Here is a 25280-nt window from a genome sequence, read left to right on the forward strand (position 1 = left end):
ATAAATCTGTCCTCCCAAAAACCACATTTTTCTAAACCTAACATCTTCTTTTGCATAGAATGAACAAGAAATGAATTCTACATACACACATGTATCAGTGAAACAGTAATGTATAAATCTTTATTAATGATGTGTTTGTATTTTACAAACACCAAAGAACGGGCCATGTTATAGCTTCTCAACTGCCTATTGGGCTAAAGCAAACCACATTACTAGAAATAAGCAAATTGATTTGACTATTGTTGCTCAGTTTTAGCTTGATGTGATTTATTTACGATCATTTATTGCTTCGGAACAACATAAAATGGTGGTAATTCACGTTTTACAGAGTGACTATTGGAAGAAAGGTCTATAAAATAAGAAAGTTTTGGAACCGTGAGTGAAAGTGAGGCCAGTCAGAATGACTTGCTTTCCTCGCCAGTTATGTGGCATCGCTTCTCGGCCTTTTGGCTAAGATCAGTGTGTAGTTTCTSTTCTTATCAGTTTAATATCTGATATGTCTCCACTTGRGGACTGTATATTAAATTGATTTTTGAAACAGGGAGATGGAATAAGKGCTTGCTCTGTCCACTCCACGCATCATCCTGGTATTGCAGTATTTCCAGKAATGGTGCACTTTCCAATATTTGTGAAAAAGWAATTCATCACAAGTTATACCATTTCTAAMWGGTTTTACAAACGTGGATATATCTATACTTTTAGAGATCAYAATTTCAAGATGTGATYTTGCAAAAGCATGTATGKAGAAAAATCAGTGARAGCTGCAGTTTGTTCTCATGTCCGCTAGAGGCTGCTGTTGCAGTTGTAATAAATCTGTCCTCCCAAAAACCACATTTTTCTAAACCTAACATCTTCTTTTGCATAGAATGAACAAGAAAAGAATTGTACATACACACATGTATTAGTGAAACAGTAATGTATAAATCCTTATTAATGATGTGTTCGTATTTTCACCAACACCAAACAATAGGCCGTGTTATAGCTTCTCAACCGATTAAAAATAATTAGAAACTCTTCAAATGTAGTGAGTTTGATGATAATGCCATTTATTGAGATGAACAGAAAATAAATACAACGTGCCATTTGCTTTTTCAGTGCAAATAAAAATGGAAGAAGTTTGCTTGTTTCATCTGAAAACGTTACAATGTTTTGTTTTTTCCCCTCAAATATTTCAACACAAGACATCAATGTAAACATGCTTTTATGTGAAAATACAAATTTGTTTTGATTCTACACTTTTTGCTTTTGTACGCAAGTATAAAAATAAACCTCGGGTCATGACACAATCAAACAGCTGATGCATTGCACTGGTTAAGCATCACATTTCAACATGTAAAACTATATCTAATGATACAATTTCTCTTTTTTATCCATATGCTATAAAACTGTGCCGAGTTGTCTATGCTACTCCAAATGTTGGATTTTCAAAGTTCCCAGCCTGGTCTTCAGGAATGTCGTTCTCAGCGAAATCTTCTGGGTCGAGGTCCGCCTCGAACATCCGCTGCAACAACGCGTCCACTGTCCGGTATCCTGCAAGATGATAAAACAATTCGCTGGTCAACAAGAACAGAAAGACACTCAACAAAACCATCCTTCTGTCTACTCAAAGCTTTTCAGTCACATAAATATGGGTACATAGTAGATTAGCGGATAGGATGACACTGTAATCTAGGTACTGTTAAGAGAGTACCATTATTTATGTGCTATAAAATTATTAGCTTCAGTTGTTATGAAAATGCTACATATATAAATAATATGTCTTAATAAATTCAACGCCTTTGAAATTGGGTCTCTGTCTCTAAAATCTCCTGCTCTTTGAGAAACTCCCAAAAATATCAAGGCGTTTAACGCTTTTCCCAACAAACCATGGTTGAACCAGATGCTGCAAAGCTGAAGAACACCAAACTTTCAAAAGTAAAAAGGATCAAAACTCATTGAAAAGTAATACTGCTTTGTAAACTTACTTTTGGAAGCAACTTTAAACAGTAGCGAAGGCAGGTTTGCTGTGGGTGACTGCCCAGATCCTAAGTCGTTGTCAATGGTTTCCATGGCATTGACCAAATTGTCCTCCAGTTTCTCCCTGTTGAAATGGTAAAGATATGAAAGCACAACTCAGCAGAAACAAATCAGTTGCATACAGCCCTCCCACCCTTATCCTCAACAAAAGTAATCTGCAAAGAGTGTGCACAATAAATCACAATCCCATAATCCAGTGATACAGATAAAACCAAAAGCCTCCTTCATGGCTTCAGTGTCCTGTACAAATCATGCTAGCATACTAAGACCAAGGTGACATTACTGTGCCACGGCGAGCTCCAGTTCCTCAATCTTCCTCTCTAGAGATGTTTGCAGATCACCTTTACCCACAGAGTACTCCACAAAGAACGCCTCGAGAACAAACGCCACAAAGATACTGAAAAACAGGAGAGATTTGTCACACAAAGTACTCAGGAGACAAAACAGAAACCGTTTTACTTTGTGTAAATATGGCATTGTTCATCTCTATATCTCCTCTAACAGAAATCCACAAAGCAATTCGATCCAAATCCAGTTAAATTTTATTTGAATCATCTACATTACGGAATTATTCGACCCATTTGAGTTACTGGAATAATTCAAAACTGTTCAGGTGTTTGCAAATATCATAAACAAAACAAATATTGGGAGAATTCAAAAGTCAACACTAATTCTTACTTTTATCGACTACTGAAGCATCAAATTTAATAAACCTCGAATAAAATTTGTTGTAAAACCACCAATTTGCAATCAAAAGTTTTCTTAGTTTCATGACAGCACTCCTCAAATTGCTAGAATGTTGATAATATAATTCTGAATTGCATTCTAAAAATTAGTAAGTAAATTTAACTAATAGTTGAGGTTGTGGGACACTTAAATTTTTACATCGTCTCTCAGTAATCAACACTTAACGTTATTCTTTGGTAACAACACCACATGTTGCTGCCTACATTGGCCAACATTAATTTTAGTAACTGTTCAGACACGAAAATTATGTGTTTTTGTTTCTGGAGACGATGTGAAAGAGTAGGATTGGTAACATCTGGTCATACTTGATGATGATGATCACAACCATGACGTGGAAGAGGACAAAGAAGATCAGGGCCGATTTATGAGTGACTGTGGCAAATCCAGAGCCGAGCAGTGGGATCGAATTAAGGAATGAAAATGGATTTAAATATGAAATCTAAATTCCAGATAATTGAAATAATTTCTTGTAAAAAGTGAGGGAAAACTCTGCAGGCAGCAGTGATTGACTGTGTAAAGGATATCGTGCCATTGGTTGACAACAGTGAGCTCCAACAGCAGGATGAAGGAGGAAACCACATTATTGAAATTATTTTTGCAGTAGCTGAGTTGTGCAAACGTGCTGCCTTTCAGTAACGGGTTTCCGCAGTATGCCTTCTCCGGGTTGTTGATGTCTTCATAGAACTTCACTTTGTTTTTGAACAACTCCATCCCCACCATGGCAAAGACATAATACACTACCTGAGGAAAAAACGAAACAAAAACAGCTTAGAGCCTCATGTTCAAACATTCAATTTAACCTAAAATGTCTTTAAAAATAACACATATAACACATTAGTTTCAAATAATTAGATCAGGAGTGGCCTAATTATACACCGTTTTAACTTTGGAGAACAAAGAGTCTTTATGGTATTGACCTTTTGCAACTACATCAGTCATTCGAGGCGCCATGATGGACGTCGGAAGTGAGGGACGAGAGTTTTTAACACAGCGACTGAAATAGTTTTCTAAATTTGTTTTTGCCAGTTTATTCATGGCTTCTTCTAGTTTCAGTCGAGCTAATCTGTCTGTGAATGTAACACACCTGGTTGGGGCTCATAGACGGCGATATTTACAAAATAGCTAGCTTATAAACCGACCCATACCTCCTCCCTCCTGATGTGTTGATCAAATCACCGACTATCTGAATTCACACCACATGATTTGCATCACTATGTCATAAACGAGGTTTCTCCCAACACCAGAGCAGCATTAAAAACGTACAAAAGACGAGATGCTAATTTCCCCCCCCCCATACATGCTAGGCTATATGACGGTGCAGCAGTCTCCATGGTTACCAACGGTCAAACGCACCTTCTCCATAAAGCAATATTTGATATCTTTCTAATCATACTTGCTTATAAATTACATCAACGTTAGTCGTTTTACTTTGTAAAAAATGTTTGCTGCAAATCCGTGATTACACCGAAGCCTGACAGTCATTATTATTAACAGCTGCCAGTCGTTATGATTAACGACTGCTATCCGTCGCCGCTGCATCTTTCCTCATTAAAAGTCAGAAAATAAAAGGACAAGTTTGGTTTCTATCCTCGTCTGTTTAATGCAGCCGACCGCGCAGCATCCTGTAACTATTTTTAAAGTGAAATCAACTAAATAAAAGCGAAATTGGGTTACAGATGAGATTAAGGAGCACATTGGCTGTTTTGACGTCCGTCATGGCGGAGTGGGCGGGGTTCTTGTGACGTCACATTTACAGAACCAATGGTTTTCTTCCATCCCATGGAGTAATTTTTGTTTACTGCTAAACAGAAGCAAACGTATTAAGCTATGTTTAAAAGAAAAATAAATACAATTTGACGTTTTTTTTTAAAATATCAGAATCAAAATTAACTTTACTTACCAACATTGTGTGCATAAATAAGGAATCTGACTTTGATTTTCAAGTTTCCGTAGCGTACAAAGAAAGTATAAATGCATACATTTAGGAGAAATAAAATAAGGTCCAGCACATGCACATCTTTGGAGTCATTTCTTTTATAAAAAAGAAAAAGGAATTTTTGTGACAGTGGGAAAATGCTTATTTTGTTTCACAAAGCAGCTGACTACTTAGGATGTAATGTTCATTGGAGAAACAGCGTCAGTGTCTGGTGGCTGGTTTTGAAAATAGAACTCTGCAGACCCCCCCGCATCCTGGACACAATTTAGACCTTTAACTTTAGGTTCCCACTACAGAGATGTAGCTATTTGAAAATAGCATGATGTTGAGAAAATGACTTGTAGAAGGGCTGCAGATAATTTGAAGTTGGAGCTTTTTCCAGATTTTTATCCAGACATTTACAGGCTGTAGGAGGAATGAAAGTGAATTTAACTGCTACTTACGAGAATGAGCTGTCCAAATGTTAGAATCGCGGGACCAATTCTAATCAGTGTGTTGATGATCGCACGAAACCTAAAAACATGTACATTTCTTTGTTAGCTTAGCTGCATGAATGGGCACAGACATCAACTCAGATGCTAAATTGACAACACAAAGCGAGGCGATCAGTTGTTGGGGAAAAACAGCAAAGGATGTTGTAGACATCAAACTATAAACTACTCTGAGGTTTATTCTGATTTTACAGTCAGATTGAGTTTCCACCATGAGGAAGTGTGGAAGAGACTCCAACAGAAAAGGGATAGTACGTTCATCTGACTTTTATTGAACACGGTGGGCTTGATCACTGGCTGATTGGTACGTATAAATAAATGATCCACAACCAGATGAAGATTTATGAGTGAGAATGTAAGTCATTTAAAACCTCTTGATGCTGTCCACCACCCGGATCAATCTGAAGACTCGCAGGATGAAGACAATGTCCAGAACCTGCCGGCTGGTATATCCGCCCGCTGCATCAGGACAGAACATGTTGTACTTACATTTATGAGCCATAAATAATACATTTCCTCTTTAGTGTGATATATATCCTGTGTTGTGCCATCATAGCTTATCATTTGTTAAAAGGTAAATTGTTGTTTTTACAAAGAGTGAAAAACTTTATATCGCATCAGGCAGCGATAGAAAGAGGAGCAGCAACAGCAAATGAGTTGGAATAGCAGATTTTTATTGTCTTTTTTTAATTATAAGAACCTAAGAGTGTCAGAAAGGACTTTTAAGATCCACTGTAGGAACTTAAGTGTTTTTAGTACGCAAATCAGCTAAAAGGAGACTGAATTATGCATTTATTTAAAAAAATAAAAATTTGAAGAAATAAAAATTTGTCATAATGTCCATGATTTATCAGATTGTTTTTTAACAACCAAGAGTTCACAGTTAAATAAAAACCCAACAAGTTAGTTACAATTAGTTTTTGTAACTTAAGTTTTTCTTGTTTCAAGCACCACATTAAAGATAATCTCAGTTTAATATATTAGAAGAAAAAGCAGCTCTTACATGACTTTAAGGCGGAGTTGACGATTGTGGCAATAAGAGCAGCAATGACGACGATGGTGTCAAACCTGGAGACAAAAAACCGTTTTCAGTTGGCAGATACTGATATGCGGAGCTACAGAAACTCAATGAGAATGTATCAAGAGAACTGGACAGAGAACATCACTAAAACATGCAAGTAACTTATTTTATAATCATTTCCCCCCAGCAGGGACTCTACAATGTGGGGGAAAAAAAAAAAAAAAAGTTTTTTGTCCAACTTTTACACAAATGGGTGAATTGTTTTTTTCTCTCGATTGAAACTGTGTTCTCCATCCACTTCTTATAATCCATTCAAAGCATCTAAACTCCCCATTGCAAACATCTGTGGTGGGAGGCAACTGCATTTCTGCTCAGCAGGGCTGCAGACAACTAAATAAGATGAGATAAAACTAAAAGAAAATACTTGGAGCAGCTGCAGCAAAGAAAGGTGTAAAGCAGTGGCGTCTAAAGTCGTTCTCACGAGGGCCCAAAAAGAAAAGAAAAAAAAAAGTAAAACCACAAAAAGATTTTATTCCCCACTTAACTCTTTAAAAATGCTTGCTGTGTTAAGTAAGGTTTAATAAATTATGTAAAAGCAACTTTGGGTTCTCTAAAGTGTTTCTAAGTAGAAATAAGTAAAATATTAAAAATAAAAACATTGCAGTCCCAAACGACAGACTGGGTTATTTATATCCTCTTAAACAAAAACTGTGATTTACTTGCAAAAGTATAAACATTAAATCTTAGCAGAATGAGGCAATGCTCATCTAGTGAAAAAAAACAACATTTCATACCTACTTACAAAGTAAAAAGACACCATTTTATATAAATTTCCTCAAACTGGTGTGTACTGGTTTAGTTCACTTCGTTGTAAAGAATTTATATAAATTTTGGAGATGAATACTCAAACTATCCAATCTCATGTATAAATAATAAAATTAGATTATTATTGTTATGTGAACATTGTTCAGTTTGGTTTCTTACATCCAGCTGGGTCTAGCGAAAGACACTCAAAGATCTTCTCTGAAAAAGAGGGCATTCTCGAAACTAAAAACCAACAAACCAGAAAAACAACCAAAATGCTTCGGCACTGTAGTAATATAGCAGGCTGTTTGCATTCACTTTTACAAATATACACAGAGAGAAGTCTGAAAGTAAAAAAAAAAAAAAACCTGGTAATAATCCCCTTTGTTTGTTTCATGAAGCAACTTTGAAGTTTTTACTTTCAGACTTTCTGGCCACAAACTGAGCCTCATGACTCCGAAGCTGCTTTGCTCCGAAATGAATAAAACGTCTGCTTAAAGCATCAAAGAGCTGCTGCAAGCGCTTCTGGATACGCGATGCAAAAAGCATCCGATGATGAGAGCGGAGATGTGACACATACCTGGTGCTTATAATCTGGGATGTGGATAAGCTGTGTGAAATGGATGCAACACGGCTAATTGATTATGACATTTTAAAAAAATCAAACGAAAGGATAAATAGTTTTGCTGCTGCTTCGATAAAACAAACTTATAGCAACCAGACATTGTTCTGGGTTCTTCTCCACCCAAACACCGACCCGTCTGTTAATGAAATTTCACTTTGTGATATTTAGCTCATTGGATTTTACACCAAACGGATAAAAACCTAACAACTGAAAGCAATCACATAGCTTCATATTTCACCTCAATGGGGTAAAAAAATCAATGAATTATAAGCGATTTTTCTAAAATGAAATATGTGGGATTAGTTACTGAACCAGCAAAAAACAGACAAGTTTGTTGAATAAAATAAATATAAGTAAAAAGCAGAACCTTTTTTCTTATAAGTAGGCATGAGTTAGTCACAGTTATGGTTTCATAAGTGCATATTTTTTACCATTTAAACCATTAAATAGTTATCTTTTAAAGTGGTGCTTCAAAAGAGAGAAAGTGTCTCTGGGCATAAGGAATTGCTGCTCCTCCCCCACCTGTTGCTGAAAGAAAGCTGTGGCATTCTTTATTCACTTTGCTAAAAAAAATAAATAAATAAATGTTTGAGGAAACATTTTAGGTAAAAAACACAAAACGTGAACAGTGATGTGGAAACTAAAAATGCACCGCTTATCCAAGTTGTTAGCCTTTGCAGGCTTCCTCTTTTTAAAAACTAAATAAATACATGACATTAATCACCAAAATATTTTAAGCAGCAGTAGGAATAATAGATTTTTAATCTTCATTCAGATCATTAGCATTTTAATGTGATTTGTTTAAATGTATGACTATTTTCTCACTTTTTTACCTTTAACTGCATAGAAAGTCAGCAGAGGTCAACAAGAATATCTTTTTATTGTTTGTGCTGTAAACAAACAACAAAAACAGCAGCAGGAGAGAATAAAGAACAAAACTTCCAAGTGTTGGTGGTTTTCATTGCAAACTCGTTCTCACCAGTTCCAGAAGCTATGTTTGGAGAAGAAGGCTCTGGGCTCAAACACGTAGAGTTTCAACAGGATCTCCAGAACGTAGAGCGCCAGAAAAGCCCACTCCGAGTTGGAGATCAGCGGATTCTCCTCATCCAGGCCGATAAACACGGCATTCACCAGGATGATCAGGTCAAAGGTGATAACAAAGCCCCTGAAGTTAAAGGAATAATGCAGTCAATATTCTGCTTGTTTCTGTTTTTCTTGTGCGATAAGCGGCCGTACAGAGAGCTCACCGGTGTTGGACCACTCTGCAGAGCAAGCGGCTCGGTTTCGACTCGTAGAAACTGGGGATCAGACTCTGAAGTGGGTGCGGTCTCGACTTCAGCGTAATCACTTCGATGTTCAGAAGATCGGCCAGCTGGACAAAAGCCACCTTACCTAACCATCAACAACCCGGAAAAAAGGAAGAGAATAAAACAATTTCAGGTTTAATTAGTACAAAAGCAAATTCCATCTGCAATATCTGCATAACTTCTGTCAACAAGAAGAATCTATCTGGATATTTAGGCAATATTCTCACATTTCGGGGACCAACACGCATTCATCTTTGCATCAGATTTCTTATTAACAAAACCAGTCATGCAATGTTGGCATCAACAAGATTGGTGTCATATACAGTGTATGACAACCATGTAATTTTAAAACAAATGCAGTTAAAAACTATTCAACTTGTGCAGAAAATCAAGATAAATGTGGACAGGTTAGAGAATATGGATGAACCAATAATTTGAGATATCAGTATCCATCGATAATATTGCTATGATAACAATATTAACCAATATTGTATACATCTCCCTATTCTTTCAACATCGTGATTAAACAACCACACTGCTGACTTTGCTTCTCTGCTTTGGTTAAGCACCCAACAATCCCTCCGCATCATTATCACGTCACATGGTCACACAAATACAACCTGTGCCAGTTGCTGCTGCAGCAAAAATCACCTTAGACAGGTTTAACCGAAACATCAGTCCAACAAGGACTGGGCAGCAAGTTACAGGGGGTCAGTGCATTTATTCATGTGTGTTTATTATAAGATCAACACAGAAGGAAAGGAAGATAAAGATGAGGAAAAAGGTGCAGAATTAAAAAAAAGTTTGAAGGGAGTCCATTATGCAAAATGTACATTTTGGATGTCTTTGCATTTCCAAATGGAGTGCTTCTAAAACACACTTGGGTTGTTTTTAGTGCTTCTAAAAACAACCCAAGTGTTTAAGAAAAAAAGAAAAAAAGAAAAAGCTGTTTGTTTTCTTTACAAACCCCAAAAACATTTGGGATTTGGAAAATGAGCCATTTTAAAAAAAATGTCTCAAATGTAACGTCACAAATCACCAGGTCTTCACCTAGCAAACCCAGCTGAACCCAGGCTGTTACCTAGCAACCCCATCAAGCTCAGCTTGTTACCTAGCAACCCAAGCAGGTAAGCCGGTTTTACCTCTGTTTGTGCTGTCCAATGGCTGCTGGAACTGTTTTGTTGTTGACTTACCATCCAGAAACCACTTGTTGGTTGTGCAGAAGGCCCTACTTCTGCTTTTCAAAGATGTACAGTTGTATCGTTGTACATCTGTTTGCAACCACTTTCATGTGAGAATGTAAAAGTTGCCCCCATAAAACAGCTCATTCTGAAAGGAGCTCAAATAAGGAAGAACTGACAGGATTAAAATTTCATTATCCAAGAACAATTCTGAACACAAATTTAATTAACACATTTTGCATATTCCATAGAAATATAGAATATCCTGTTCAAGGAAGCACAGCATGTGATCTTTAAAGACAGGAATCGGATGTCTGCTGCAGTAACTCTGCCTGGTTTCTCACAGTAAAGGTCTTTATCGCGGGTTCTCTCCGATTGCGACAGACGATGAGCTGGCAGTTTGTGCATTTCTCACTCTGAGCGACCACAAACAACCGCTTCAACCGCAGAGCCAGATGTTTTATCAAAAAATTCAAAACAACAAAAGATTTTGGTCAAGACAGTCAATAATTGCATGTTATGTAACCTGCAGTAAGCCAATTAAAAAATGAAGTAGTGCAATGACTTTCATTAGACAGTAGAAGAAAAAATAAACAACTTTTGATAAAAGTTTGAATCTAACCCAAGATATTAAAAGGTCTGACATTTTTCCTAAACTGGTGTTCTGCAATTTTATTTTATGTTTAATTAGTGTGGTTGACTTGTAAAAGTAATAAAGACGGTGAAACACTAAACTACACTAGTTTATTGTAGCAAAATAAAACAAATATGTCCGTCTGAAACTGCTCGTCTGTTTGGACGAACTGATCTAAGCAGAACCTGATGATCAAGCAGTTTGACTTCCTGTATGTGGAGGAACGGTGTGAAGAAAATGAGTGAGCAAATCTTGGCTGTGAGGAGACAGAGCTGCATCATGACCAGAGGAGGACAGAGTCAAAACATTTATTCAACCTAGAGTAGCACTACTTTAATACATTTTTACTCGAGTGAAAAGTAGTCATCCAAGAAATTACCTGAATGAAAAAGTATTTGGTAAAAAGTCTACTCGAGTAAATGATCAAAACATCATTTAATATTTAGAAATTACAACAAACCAAAACATGCAATTATGTAGAAATGTTGGTACCTTAAAGAGCAAAATTAAAATAATTTATATGAATAACATAATTGCAAAATAAGTGAGGTCAGTTGAAGTCCAGACTGAAAACGCATCTATTTTCCCTGACCTTCAACACCCGTTAAAATAAAAAAAGGAAAAAATTATAACATGATTCATTCAAGTTTTTTGAGAAATTGCTGCAACTGGAATCAAACATGTCTTGGTTTCTAATCATATTATTATTTCTTTGGTATTTTACTTCCCACTTTATTTGTTTATAGTCAAACTTTCATGGCTTTATTTATTATTTATACGACCATTGTGATGTAATGATTGTGAAACACTTTAGTCAACTAAAGTTGTTTTAAATATGCTTTATAAACAAACTTTAACTTGACTTCAAGTTACTCAGTGGGTAGAGTACCCAGAAATTTTACTCAAGTAAAAGTAGCAATACTTCATTATAAAATTATTCAACTAAAAGTAAAAATACTCCTAAAGGTACATTTTTTTCCAAAAGATTTCTCAAGTAACTGTAACTAGTTACTCTGATCATAACTGGCAGTCTTTTTTTTTAATACGTTTATTTCAGTTAAATATAATGTATATTGGTTGGGCCCAAGCACTGAAGGTCTTATCTGTGTAACATTGTGTTTATTTCTGTAAAAGTTTCATGTTTCGGTGTTGAAGAACGTGCAGTTCGGCCCGGTTCCTGACCCACCTATGAAGTCTTGGTTGCCGTCGTCGCAGACTCTCCACAGCAGCTCTCTGTGGGCGTTGCTGATGTCGGGTCGTGCCTGTTGGACCAGCTTGCTCCAGTTTTCATGGCTCACCACAGGCGGGCCGCCTTCTTCCCTCTGCTCCTGCAGGACGCCGAACGCTCGCGCCATTTTGTGCCGTTTGGCCCTCACCAGCTGCCGTATCTCCTCCTGTTTTAAGGAAACAAAACAGAAGAGTGGGGAAAACGCAGCTTGGACTTTAATTCTAGGCTAACAGATTCTGTTTAAGTAGAAGGCACTTCAATAAGGTATTAAAGTACATTCATGCATTTAGATTGTAACACCTCTTTAAAGTTTTACATCTGCCTCTTCTGACCCTTTGCAACTTCGTCACTGAATCATTCTTAGCGCCATTAAGGACGTCAGAAATGAAGATCGGGAGTATTGAGCTGAGTGACTGAAGTCGTTTTCCCAAATTGTCAGTTTATTCATTGCTTCGTCTTGTTCGAGTCGAGCTAATTTGTCTGAACGCAACACACCTGGTTGGGGCTCATAATTGCTAGCTTAGAAAAACCCGTACCTCCTCCCTTCTGACGTGTTGGTCAAATGATCGACTTTGCCTGAATTCAAACCACGTGATATATATGATTATGTCATAAACAGCATCTCCCTTTACTCCGGAGCAGCATTAAAAACGTACAGAAGACGCTTAACCAAATTTTTTTCCATACATGATAGGCTACATGACAGTGTTGTAATGTTTCCATGGTTACCAACGGTTAGACTAGTACGTTCTTCATAATGCAATATTTGATATCTTTCTAATCACACGTACTTAAAGTATATGAACGTTAATCTTCTTACTTTGTAAAAAGTGTTAACTGCAAATTTGCGGTTACACCGAGGGCTGACAGTCATTACGATTGACGGCCGCTATCCATCCCTGCTGCCTCTTTCCTCATACAATAAAATTACAAGTTTGGTTTTTATCCATGCCAACCACGCAGCACCCTGTGACCGTTTTTACCTTGAAATCAACTAAATAGAAGCGATATCAGGCTACCAGAGGTGCGTTTTTGACAGACATTACAGGAGCATATTGGTTGTTTTGACGTCCGTCATGGCGGAGTTTCGAATAGTGTGTCGTCAAGTGGAAAGGGTCAATAAGATCCGTTTTCTTTCAGAAAGTGACATTTATCCTGTATATATCCTGCAACATATACAGGATAAATGTTGCTTCATACATGTAAAATATTTTTATTTTCTATGTTTGATCTCAATTTTTCCAATGCGAAAAACTGCTGCTTTCTTTAACAGTGGTCCTATGCTTAAATGAACCACAGAATATTTAATTTTTTGTTGGTTTTTGTCATTAGTTTACAATTCAAACATTACAAAGGGATAATAAAGCTAACAAGACAAGAATTTATACAACTGTGACAGTACTAGTTCTAGAAAAAATTTATTTGTGTTGTAAAAAAACAAACATTTCTATGTCAGTCTGTACCTTCAGGTGTTTTTTGTAGTTGTTGAACACAACAGCCAGGAAGACGGACATGAAGATGTACGTGTTGACGAGGATGTACAAGATGAAGAACAGGGCGAACATAGAGTTGGCGTTGTATGCTGGCATCCTGCAAACGAGAAACAGACGGTATTTATTGCAGAAAATTACATGTTTACAAGAAACAGTCAAAAATGCAAAGTCACAGTTCAGTTTCTTCCTTCTGTGCATCTCAGAAGGCAGAAACAGTTCATGTGGTTTTTGTGTCACAGTTCCATAAATTATAGTAGAACTTTTTGCCATAGTTGGGTAGTAACTAGTTACGTTACTTAAAAAACATACTTAAGAGTATTTTTACTACACTGCACTTTTTACTTGAGTCATTTTATTTATTCTCTAACCGAAAACAAATTCTGGATTTTCTACCCACTGAATGAAGAACAAACATGTTTTAACCAAACATTCACTAGACACTAACACACACCTGCAGAGTTTGTTGACGTTTTCATGAGTTTTTTTTTTATTTAAAGAAACTGATTTGTAAAAATTATCTTTTGCCAGATTTTGTTATTTTTTGTCACTTATTTGAATTATTGTAATTTTTGCCTATAAAATACCAAAATCTCCTCATAACTTTATATTTTGGTCCATCTGATGTAATTTTTAAATATTAAATGTTTGATAATTTGATCAGTTACTCAGCACTTTTTATCAAATGAGTAATTTTTGTATAGCTGTTTTTTTTTTACTTTCATTTCAGTAAAAATAGGTTGAATCAGTGATACTTTTACTTCAGCTCAATTTTTCAGAACAAGGACAGAAGATGGATTAGTTTGCTTTTTATTTTTTAGTACATTAATATATTTTCTTCCTACAGAGTTTAATAACTAATAGTTTTGTCTCCTAAAAAAGTAGTAAAATAGTTTTGACAACACAAGTAAAACAGAAAACCTTGTAGATATTCAGACTCACAACTTGTGTTATATTAGAACTATTTGAAAACAATAGACTTGATCTGTAAAAGTTGTAATAACTGAACTTCAAATGTTTTTGGAGTAAATTAAAGTTGAAGAAAACAGGCAGGATGTTTTATAGATGTGAACGGTTCTCTTACATGATGTCAGGACTGTTGGCTGTGGTGACGAGGACATACAGGTCAAAGACAATCTCCAGGTAGTTGGTGAAATACGAAGCTCCTTCTATGGTCTTCAGGTCTCTGCAGACAAAAAAAACAAAACAAACAAAAACAAAAAAACATTGAGTTTAAGGAAACGCTCTCCTAAATATCACCAAGTAAAATTATTTCACATCAGATCACAAATTGTTCCAAAACAGTAAAAACACATGTAGAAATCTCTCACTTAATCAAGATCTGTTTTGGATCAGATGTAATTTTTTTTTTATCTGAAAGAAACCAATATTGTAGTGGTGTGAAGACTTCTTGTAATTTTTCGCATCAAAGTAAAGTCAGTCTAACCGTGGAAACCAAAACAAAACCTCGTTAGAGACCAAGAACGCATAAAAAGCTGCTTGTTTTTGCCCCTGAGATCTGCCTGACCATTTCTGGTGAAATAAGTGTGAGCTCTTATTTTGAAGATGCAGGCATTATCTTCTATTTGTGTTTGGGTCAGGTTGGAAGTGGTTGAGTCCACTAGTACAGAGTTTTTCCAACCTCTGTTCTGCGGCACAGTGTGCCGTGAGAAAATACGGTACAGTGTGCCGTGAGAAATCATGTAAATACGGTACGTCAGGCACCTACGGTACCTGACGTACCGTATTTTCCAGACTATAAGCAGCTACTTTTTTCCTAAGCTTTGAACCATGTGGCTTATATCCCGGTGTGGCTTTTCGGTGAATTTTTCTTGAACCACCTGGCCGCTCTCTAGCAGGAAGTGAATCAATGAAAATCAAAATTGGAAATCAAAGAAGAACGTGCTAATTTTCATTTAGAACAAGCACATGCTAGCAGCAGGTACGACGGAGAAATGTTTTCAAACTCTTATGATGCAGCTTCTAAGTTGAGAAGTATCAATCTGGCAGTACAGGAGGGAAATAAAGCCACTGCACGTAAACTCGCGTGAACAAAACCGGATTTGGAGACGGAGAACTGCGTCCTTAATATATCCAAGCAGTTATTAAGATGAAGCCCTCTGCTGGATCCTTATGGGAAACCGAGAGCAGCAGAGATACCAGCGGCCTGTAGCCTGGTGCGACTGATGTAAGTTTCAAGGGGGGGGGATTTCAAAAAATTAGAAGGTGCGGTTTATATATAGTCATAGTCCGGAAAATATGGTGATTTTTTGAAAACAAAATAATTATCTGGAAATAATGCCATCTTTGAGTGCCTCTGCGGTAGTAGTGACTAGCGGCGTAATCATGTAATTTTATTATCACTAAATGGCAGTAGGTACAGAGCATTTTACATTAAAACAAGAGAATTAGTGATGCATGAATGTTACTACATTCATGTTACTACATTCATGCATCACACAACAGTGTTGTGGCAATGTTCAGGTGTATTTTTGAAGTGGACATGTTAAGTGCAATTTGAAATAAGAAATGTAAAATATGATAAAAAATAATTTTTGTGTTTATTTGATTCCTATTCAAGACAATTTTAAAAGAATGACTATATATGTAATATAAGCGGCTACAGAATATCTGTTTACATTTTTGGTTGGTGGTGTGCCTTGTGATTTTTTCAATTAAAACAATGTACCTTGACTCAAAAAAGGTTGAAAAACACTGCTCTAGTAAACACTGTTGGTCAGGAAGCCTGACACAAATGTTCTGTAAACGTCTACAAAACTGCGAAAGGTTAACTGCCGAAGTTAGCATCTGCTTCATATTAGCTCACTGATCTGCTCTGTACTCGATTTCCTCTAGTTCAACAAACACAATCCTTGAGATAAATCAAACCTAAAGTCCCTCTTTGCATCTCTAAGCTACGGTTTGCTGACCTCTGTGTGAAACACATAAAACCAAAGATGAAGACGGAGCCATTGTACCGTTTGCTCAGCAGCTTGAGGGCCATGAGGGAGAACATGAGGACACTGAATATGAAGAGGACGAAGACAGAGGAGACCTCAGGAAGAGCGTTCCGGATGCTCCTGAACGCTCTGCGGAGCTGAACGCAGAAACAAACATCGATCAATCAAGTTCATTTGTTCAGCACATTTCAGCAACCAGGCTGCTCAAAGTGCTTTACATCAAGTTGTAGAACACAGTCAACAATTGTCAAGTGACATTATTAAACATAAAAATTTTGATTAATGTTTCATTGATTATGCTTCAAAAGCAACTCTAAACAGCTGAGATTTTAGTCTGGATTTAAAGGAGCTCAGTGTTTCAGCCATTTTGCAGTTTTCTGGAAGTTTGTTGCAGATCTGTGGTGCATAGAAGCCGAATACGGCTTCTCCATGTTTGGTTCCGGTTCTGGGGATGCAGAGCAGAACCAGAACCACAAGACCTGAGAGGTCTGGAAGGTTGCTATGACAACAAAAGATCTTTAATGTATTGTGACGTTAAGCCGTTCAGTGATTCATAAACTAATAGCAGTATTTTAAAGTCTTTTCTCTCAGTGTAGCGACTGTGGAACTGGGTGATGTGCTCTAACTTCCTGTTTTTAGTCAGAACTCCAGCAGCAGCGTTCTGGATCAGCTGCAGCTGGAGGATTGATTATTTTTAGGCAGACCTGCGAGGAGACCAATGCAGTAATCAATGCAACATTAGCGCAACAATTTCCCGGACAACTTATCACCCAGTAAAATTTAATTATAAATAGAGGGATTTCTCACTGAGTCAATGGGAGATTGAAAAATGTATTTGAACATGTTGCTGAATGTTTTTCTCCTGAAGCGGAGGCCAAAGCAGCGGCTGCTGATTGCTGCGTTCAGGCTCTTACCTGCCGTCCTTCTGTGACGTTGATCAACAGGAGCGGGCGTAGCACTCGAGACCAGCGAACGCCGTAAAGGTTAGCAGCTTTCAGCCCTCCGTAGATGATCATGTCCATTAACGTGAGCTGGATGACACACAGAGGAACACATGCATTTATACAGAGACATGACTTCAAGAGAAACTTAGTCATATTCAAGAAATTTGAATTTCATACAATGCTTTTTTTCTTGTTTTGACATATTCTAATTTTTAATGTCATTTTTTCTATTAACTGTGCAGAAAATCTTCACATTTAACAGAAAAACACTTTCAAACATCCGTCTGTGTGTGATTAACCTATATGACATGATTCACCAAGTAATACATTTCCTAAAATTGATAGACTTTTTAATAATATTCTAATGAACTAAATGATCTACAGATATTGTACATGGTGGCCCATGAAAAAGTAGCCTGCGTTACTATAGTATTACTGGCGGCCTTCCGTAAAGAAAGAACAAACTTGAAATGCTAAAATCTTTACTCACTCTTTACAGAAAGTGGTGGAAATGATCCCCTTGTGCGTCATTGCAGTTTTAGGGAGCAAATTAACATAATATTCGTAATGCAATTCAGAGCATTGGTGCCCCAGAGTTGCATCGCGTATATGACATCGTCTTTAAACTGCTGTAAAGTTCTCGGGTTATTAGCGTACACTTTGAAAAGCGTACGAAAAAGTAAAAAAAAAAAAAACTTTTTCATGGGCCACCCTGTAGATTTCATGCAGACTTCTAAATTAGTTTAGGAATCATTTTTTTTATATTTAATCAGAATAAAAATAATCTGCAATAAGTTTGACCATCTTACTAATAAATGGCAACAATGTGAAAGTTTTCACTCGTATGGAATAAATAAAATCTCATTAGAGTCCAACTTTTTAAGCCTTTCAGTTTAATGAAAATGATTTCCTGTTCAACTCTTCTTTTATTTTGCAACCATCAGTTGGCTGAATAGATTGATTAAATCTAGAATAATGTGCTGATGATGCGACTGAACTGAAATAAAGTTCACTGATAGAGCTGAAACCAACGGTCATTAATCGGGTAAAAATTATCTCCTACAGATTTTTCATTCAATAATTTTTGTACAATATTAGAATGCATTAAAATATGCAAATAAATAATTCAATTCATTTTTTTGTATAAGAAACTAAACATTGTATTGCCTAACGCAGGGGTGTCAAACTCAATTTCACCGAGGGCCACTTCAGCATATCGGCCACCCTCAACGGGCCACATTGACGGTACAAATCAGGAGTTCCCAGGTCCAGTCCTCCAGACTGCAACTTTTAGATGCATCCCTGCTAAAACACACCTCAGACAAAAGGTCGACTTCCCTCATCAGCAGCAGCTCAGTTCTGTAGAGGCTTATAATGAGTCAGTGATCCAGGTGTGATAGAGAAGGAACGCATCTAAAGTTGCAGATGGTAGCTCTGGAAAACTAGACTTGGGCAGCCCTAGCATAAATGTATGAAAATACAATGTTAAAAATAAATTAAACACCTCATATTGTTAAATAACTGATTTTATGTATTGAAGTTTTAATTACATTTGAGTTTCCATGGATTTAAAATTAGTTAAAAAAATTACAGTATTTAAATCACTGTTTAAAGCAAACGAATAATAAAAACAAGTTTTGATGTCAACACTCAACTTCATTCATAAATTTTTTTTGTTATTACACAACCAACATGTATTTCACATAAAACAAGTAGGTGATGTTTGCTTGTCCTTGAACGCAAAGCTGATCCGACTGGTTCACATGGGCAGACATTATAGACTTAACGCAAAGATTTAATCTCTGAGGCAACTGAAATCAATTGATTAAAAATAATAATAATAATCATCCTCTCTCATGGTATCTGAACTAAATGCGTCTTTCTGACCGGGAGCTGACGGCGTGCTTAAGAGTTATGGACTGGACTCTTTGGAGCAGGGGTGTCAAACTCCAGTCCTCGAGGGCCGGTGTCCTGCAACTTTTAGAAGTGCCTCTGCTGCACCACATCTGAATAGAATAATTAAGTAATTAGCAAGGCTCTGGAGAACTGAGGAGGTAATTAAGCCATTTGATTCAGGTGTTTTGTACCTGTGGCACATCTAAAAACTGCAGGACAGCGACTGGAGTTTGACACCCCTGCTTTGGAGCGTCTGGTTAGGAAGCGCATTCAAAACCTTTGGTTGAAATGGCGCGTTGAATTCAAGTCTCCATTACAGACCAGAGAAAACTAAAGAGAATGCAACGTTGTTTTAATCCATTTGAGGAGCCGGCAGTTTATCTTGACGAAATAAATGACAACGCAGAAGTTAATTAAGGATTAACTAGAATAAATTGATTTAGGCAAGGGTGCGTTTACGCTGCAGCCTAAAGTGACCCAATTCCGATTTTTTTTGACGTAATGCGACCTGTATCCGATATTTTCGTGGCAGTGTGAACAGCACAGGTCGGATTCTTTTTCGAATGCGACCCATATCTGATACGTATCCGATTCAAATGCGACCTAACGTCCAGGTCGCATTCATCCGAACTGAACGTCACTGTTTCTCAACAAATCTCACTATTCTGCGTCCTGATACCCGCAAGTGGGAAGAAAAACAACAACCATGACGGACTATATGAGGATTAAGTTGTTAATATGCTGCTCCGGCCGGACAACAACTTCAAATATGTAAGCTAAGCTCCACCGTTAGCCTCCATGTTTACTTCTGCAAACACTGAGCTCTTCTTCTTTTTATGGCGGTTGGCAGAACACTGAGGACGCTGACGCTATTGCGCCCTCTAGTGTGCATGCGGGACACTTTCAAGTTGTTTGCCCGTTCACACTACAGAACGCATACAGGTCGCATTTACTGGCAGTGTGAACGGCCCCGGCAAAAAAATCGGAATTGCCAAAAAATCGGAATTGGGTCACATTAGGCTGCAGTGTGAACGCACCCTTAACTGCAACATGCGCAGTCCGCTGCTCAACCACTGAGGACGCGGCTCCGCTGCTGCGAAGAATTAAAATCCGCTGGAAGTAACTCATCCAGCGGATTTAACAAATGGAGCCTACTGGGTGCACGTTACCCAGGAGAGCGGCGTCCTGGAGGAGCGCTGCAGACACAACATCTGTCCGTTTCGGAGAAGCGAAAACACGCAATAAATAAATAAATAAATAAAATAAAAATCCTGGTAAAAGCGCACACCGGACCGCGCAGGGTAAAACACTGAGTTCAGTTGGTCTGTTTGGATCAGACAGATCCAACTGACTGATGAATTAGCGCAGATTTTTATGCAGATGGGGACCAGGAGAAAGTTCAGACCCCAGCGGGTGTAGTGCTAGTTATTTAAGGGAAGTCGCTTCATTTAATTTATTAAAAGTTATTGAGGCCTCAGTCAATGGTTTTTGTCACTACGGAGAAAAATGTAGATGCATTTATCTGCTTAATTTGCAATGGGATCTGGGGTCACGGTGAATATTAGCTAAACCGCATAAAATGCGCCTAAATAGCCGATGTTAATATGATTGTAATTTCACGGATATAAATAGTACATGACCGATTTTTTTTATGTTGTCGGTCAAGATAACCGATAACAAAAAAAGTCTAGCGCCACCTGCCACCCTGACACCAACTCACACACATCTTCATTCACAGTCTTACTTGTAAATCGATGTTTTTTTCTTGGACATTTTGATGCTAGCTTGTCGACGTTTTATTCGCTGGTAAAGTCAATAAGCAGCTTGAGGTGACTCTGCTGCTCTCTAGTGGCGAGAAGCCGTAATGTTGGCCGGTAACAATCGGAATGCATTATGGGAGATGTAGTATGTAGTCAATTCGTGCTCAAATCCTATTTTAAGTCAATCATGGGCCTATAAAACTCCGGAGGAGTGCGGGGGGAGGGGAACATAAAATGACATGACAGCTAAAAAATACTTCTAGCATTAACATACAGAAAAACTTATCAATACAGAGTAGGACAGATCTGTTGACTACTTTTTGGATTAACGGTTTAATAATTAAAGAGCAAAAGATTCTTAATAGGATATTTTCTTTACAAAATTTGAACAAGGTGAGGCTAAAACTGCCCTTTGAGGAGTCTTGGGTAAAACGTATTTACAAAGTTGTTTTTTTCCCTCTTAACTATAAAATGTAAACTTTTTATCCAGTTTTGGTTTAATTATTGTTCTGCGTATGCATCTCATTCATCACGTGGCATTTTTCAGAGTCTGTACGCTCCAGTTAACAATTAATTGATACTAAATTAGTTGATAATTTACAATTAATTGTTTCAGCTCTAAATGTCGGATAAAAAACATCCTGAAATAAAGAATTTTTTTTTTTTTTTTTTGCCAACATCTGATCACCCTGCACAGGACAATGTTATCTGTAACCACAAAACCTGAAGGTTTAAACTGTGTCACTGCTGAAAACTTTGGTCACAACTGGAACATTATGCTTTCAAAATAAACACATTGCATTATGCAAGAATTTTTAAACTGTCCTTCCACAAAAACGAAGAATTGCTTCTGTAAACCAAGTTGTTCAGCAGGAGTGTTTCATTTTGTTTTAGGTAGTAGTGAGGCTCAGAGCCACCAGGAAGCCTCTGCTGCTCCAAAGGCGCTGACTTGACAATATTTCTGGCTAAAGTCTGTTTCACAACATCAGCCAGAACGTCTTCTCAGCACATTCAAGCCCTCCGAGTTCAGACAGGAACTCTGCTCAGCACACTGCAACTATTTCACTCAAAAAACAAGGGAGAGTCCAAAGCCCACAAATAACCACCAGGATGCAATGTTTCCAGGTTCTTGAACATGGTGTCATTTTGACAGCTTTCATCTGAGGAGCGTCTCCGAAGTTTCAAAATACAACATCCAGACTTCTAATTCACTGCACTAAAGCAGATTTACTAGAGTGTTTTAAAGAGTCAGATGAAATCCTACCAAGAGGACGACGATGATGCAGATGTTCTTTGGGTCCTTCCAGAACTTTTCCCGGGGAATCACCTTGGCGTAGTGAACAAGCCGAATGGTGAAGACGAGCAGGCAGAGCAGCTCCACCAGCATGGTGGCCTGAAGGCAGCGCAGCACAACAGAAACCCAGTGAAAACAACGTCTCACACTTTTTTAACTTGCCTTCCTTGCAAGTTAAACTCAAAATGTTAGCTTAGCAAAAACATTGTTAGAAATTTTCCAGGTGGTTGTTGTTTTGAGCCCAGATGATTTCATTTTATTAACTGTGTCTAAGGTTCGCACCGATTAAGGGGGGGGCAAAAAAAAATCCTTACAGTTTATTACCTATATTGTATTTTGATATCTGTGGTTTGTAGTTGTTGCCATTTTGCTGCCAGTCTTGCCCAGATATCAGTGAGACACGCCTGGTTAAATGAAGGTTACATAAATACATTACACGCATCCAGCAGAACTTTTCAAAGGCAAACAAATAACGAAAATGATTTATTGGGGTTTTATGTGAGAGCATGATACCACAAAGTAGTGGATATTTGTGAAAGTAAAAAGGTTTTAATTTTTCTATAAAATCAAATAGAGATGCAACTAACGATTTAGAAATTGATTATTTGGATACAAAACTCAGCAAATTCTTCATTAAACCACCTGAACCTTTTTTTTCTAATTGTACACGGTACTAGAAATACATTAAAATTAAAATAAATAAATTTGTTCTAAATGATAAAAAAAACATTTATTGACTAAAATGCAACAGCAGCATTCCTTTAGTGTAGGCTTGATCATTTGTAGCAAAGGATGCATATGTAGCTAAAAAAAAATACTTCAACATGTGAAAGTTCAGCCATTTCTGTTCAACATATCAATACAGTGTACAGCTGACCTGTTTTTTTATTTTTTGGATTAACCAATTAATAATTGGACAGCAAAAGGTGCTTGATAGAAGTTGTATATAAAAATTGGAGAATAAATTGAACACTCAGCTGACTAGTTACAGGCTTCTGAATGAGTTGCTGTCTTTCTGAATACTAGACTGAGGTAAAACAGTAAATACTAATAAATCTCTGTATCCTAACAGGCCGAGATTTTAGTTTTTTTATTTACTTTTACAGTTAAAGTACAGGATTGCCAGTTTCTAATAAAACCATTGGAGTAAAGGTGTTTACGAAATTAATCTTCTTCGTCGTTTTAAAAACTTTGAGAAACTGTTTCCTGTTGATGCCTGAGGGAAATGTGACAGATCTGTGTTTATAAGGTGTGGACTTTAGAGCTAATTAAGCTTTTCACAGAACTTCTTTTATGGGCGTTTCTTTTTTTAGTTCATAACTTCAACCAGGAAATCCCCCAACGTGAGGAGAACCATCTGCAACGCAATGTTTTACTCAGCATCCGTCAAATGCTCAACGCCTCAGATAAACGCTGAGACACAATGTCTCAATCTAGCGCAAAGAAACTGAGCAAAATGGTTTTAAATCATTCAAATCATTGTTTAAAATGGGTTTCAATTATTTCAATTTAAAATTCCATATTTCACTTTTATATACACTTTTTTTATATTATTATGGATATTTGAGAACAAAACAGTTGAGTTTTATTATCACTGTTTTTTTTTTTATATACCACAAATTGTACTGGAGATTTCTTAGAATTAAGGAAAAAGAGAAATTTTCAGTTTTTTCTTTTGGAAAAAACTAGTTTAAAAATTGTGGGTCCAGTTTAGACCCAGAAATAAAAGGATATAAAGGCTTAAAATAAACAACAAAAAACCTTCTTTGAATTTCCTGAATGGGTTTGAGGCTAAACTGACATGGATACAAACTAAAGTTTTGATTTTCCCAACCAAAGATTAACGTCTTCTTGTGATACTCTAAATATAAAAAACACGTTTTCCATCTCCAATTTTCACCTTTACATGCTTCTCCAGACTTCAAACATTATAGTAGCGATTGGGTCAAAAACAAAGGAGCATGTAAAGGACATGGAGATCATACTCTGTTAGCATTTTCTGTGCGTGTCCAGCAGAATCTGCCTTCGTACCCACGTGGGCAGAGAAACCAGAGCCGGTTCCTCAAAGATCGCCAGCGACAGATTGACCAGGATGAAGAAATACAGGAGAACCTTTAAGGCCCAGTGGTTGTAGAGGAGGTAGAGTCTGAAAGCACACAAAACAAAGACATTATAAACCTGTGATGGAGGAAGCACCACTAAATGTGAACTATAATGTTAACCTGGTGCAGTGCACTTATTGCAGCGACTGCAGTCAGGAGGAATCATGCAAACAAAATACTAAATATATACAAAATCCCACAGTCTCCAAAAGTCGTAAGACTTTTAAAAAGTTTTTAAGTGATTCACAATTATCATCTGTCAATATTGATAATTATTGATTAGTTTTTTGCTTTAAATATCTGAAATACTGCAATCTGATGTTGCAACCTTTCCCATTTCATCCGCAGTTTCTTCTCAATCTGTTGTACTCATTTTGTTCTTTCACAAAATGAGTAAAAAAATAAAAATGAAAGCATTCCTGCTTTTATTTTTAAGCAGGAATGAAACAAAGTGGCAAAACCTGAAACTGCTGCTGTGCAAGTTACTAGTTATGTTGTTGCTAGGTAACCAAAGAATGAGCTGTTGCTAGGGAAACAAAGGGTGAGTGAGTAGATGCCAATTGAGGTTGAGCAACTAAAGCCTTTCCTCTGCCTACATCTCCCAGAATGCTGTTCTGAATCTGAATTCAGTGAAATTATTGAACATTCTAATATATTTTCTATTGATATTTATACTATCGATTCTCCTACTCTGTGTGACGTATAAAAGCCTGGACAAAGCCACAAGAGATGAAACACARTTTTGTAAACCAAAAAAGCTAAGTGAACATTTTCCAATAAAGATGGCTGCCTGGTTTCATTATTTCATACATGCTTTTATCCAAGATCAAGTGTTTGAGAACTT

At 37.1% G+C, this 25280-nt stretch overlaps 1 protein-coding gene across 1 annotated transcript; it reads right to left on the reverse strand.

Moving 5' to 3' along the window:
• Window positions 1-1024: 1024 nt before the first annotated feature.
• On the reverse strand, window positions 1025-24512 carry tpcn3 (two pore segment channel 3; the record flags this gene model as incomplete). The annotated part of the gene is made up of 17 exons (XM_008403243.1): window positions 1025-1530; window positions 1965-2080; window positions 2300-2413; window positions 3069-3159; window positions 3288-3504; window positions 5143-5212; window positions 5562-5649; window positions 6194-6258; window positions 8620-8805; window positions 8888-9032; window positions 11949-12156; window positions 13454-13580; window positions 14565-14666; window positions 16459-16577; window positions 17355-17471; window positions 22305-22433; window positions 24366-24512. Coding segments are annotated over 17 exons (2172 nt in total), but the record flags the coding sequence as incomplete, so codon positions are not given.
• Window positions 24513-25280: the final 768 nt, after the last annotated feature.

Source organism: Poecilia reticulata, unplaced genomic scaffold, assembly GCF_000633615.1.
Source record: "Poecilia reticulata strain Guanapo unplaced genomic scaffold, Guppy_female_1.0+MT scaffold_344, whole genome shotgun sequence".
Taxonomy (NCBI): domain Eukaryota; kingdom Metazoa; phylum Chordata; class Actinopteri; order Cyprinodontiformes; family Poeciliidae; genus Poecilia; species Poecilia reticulata.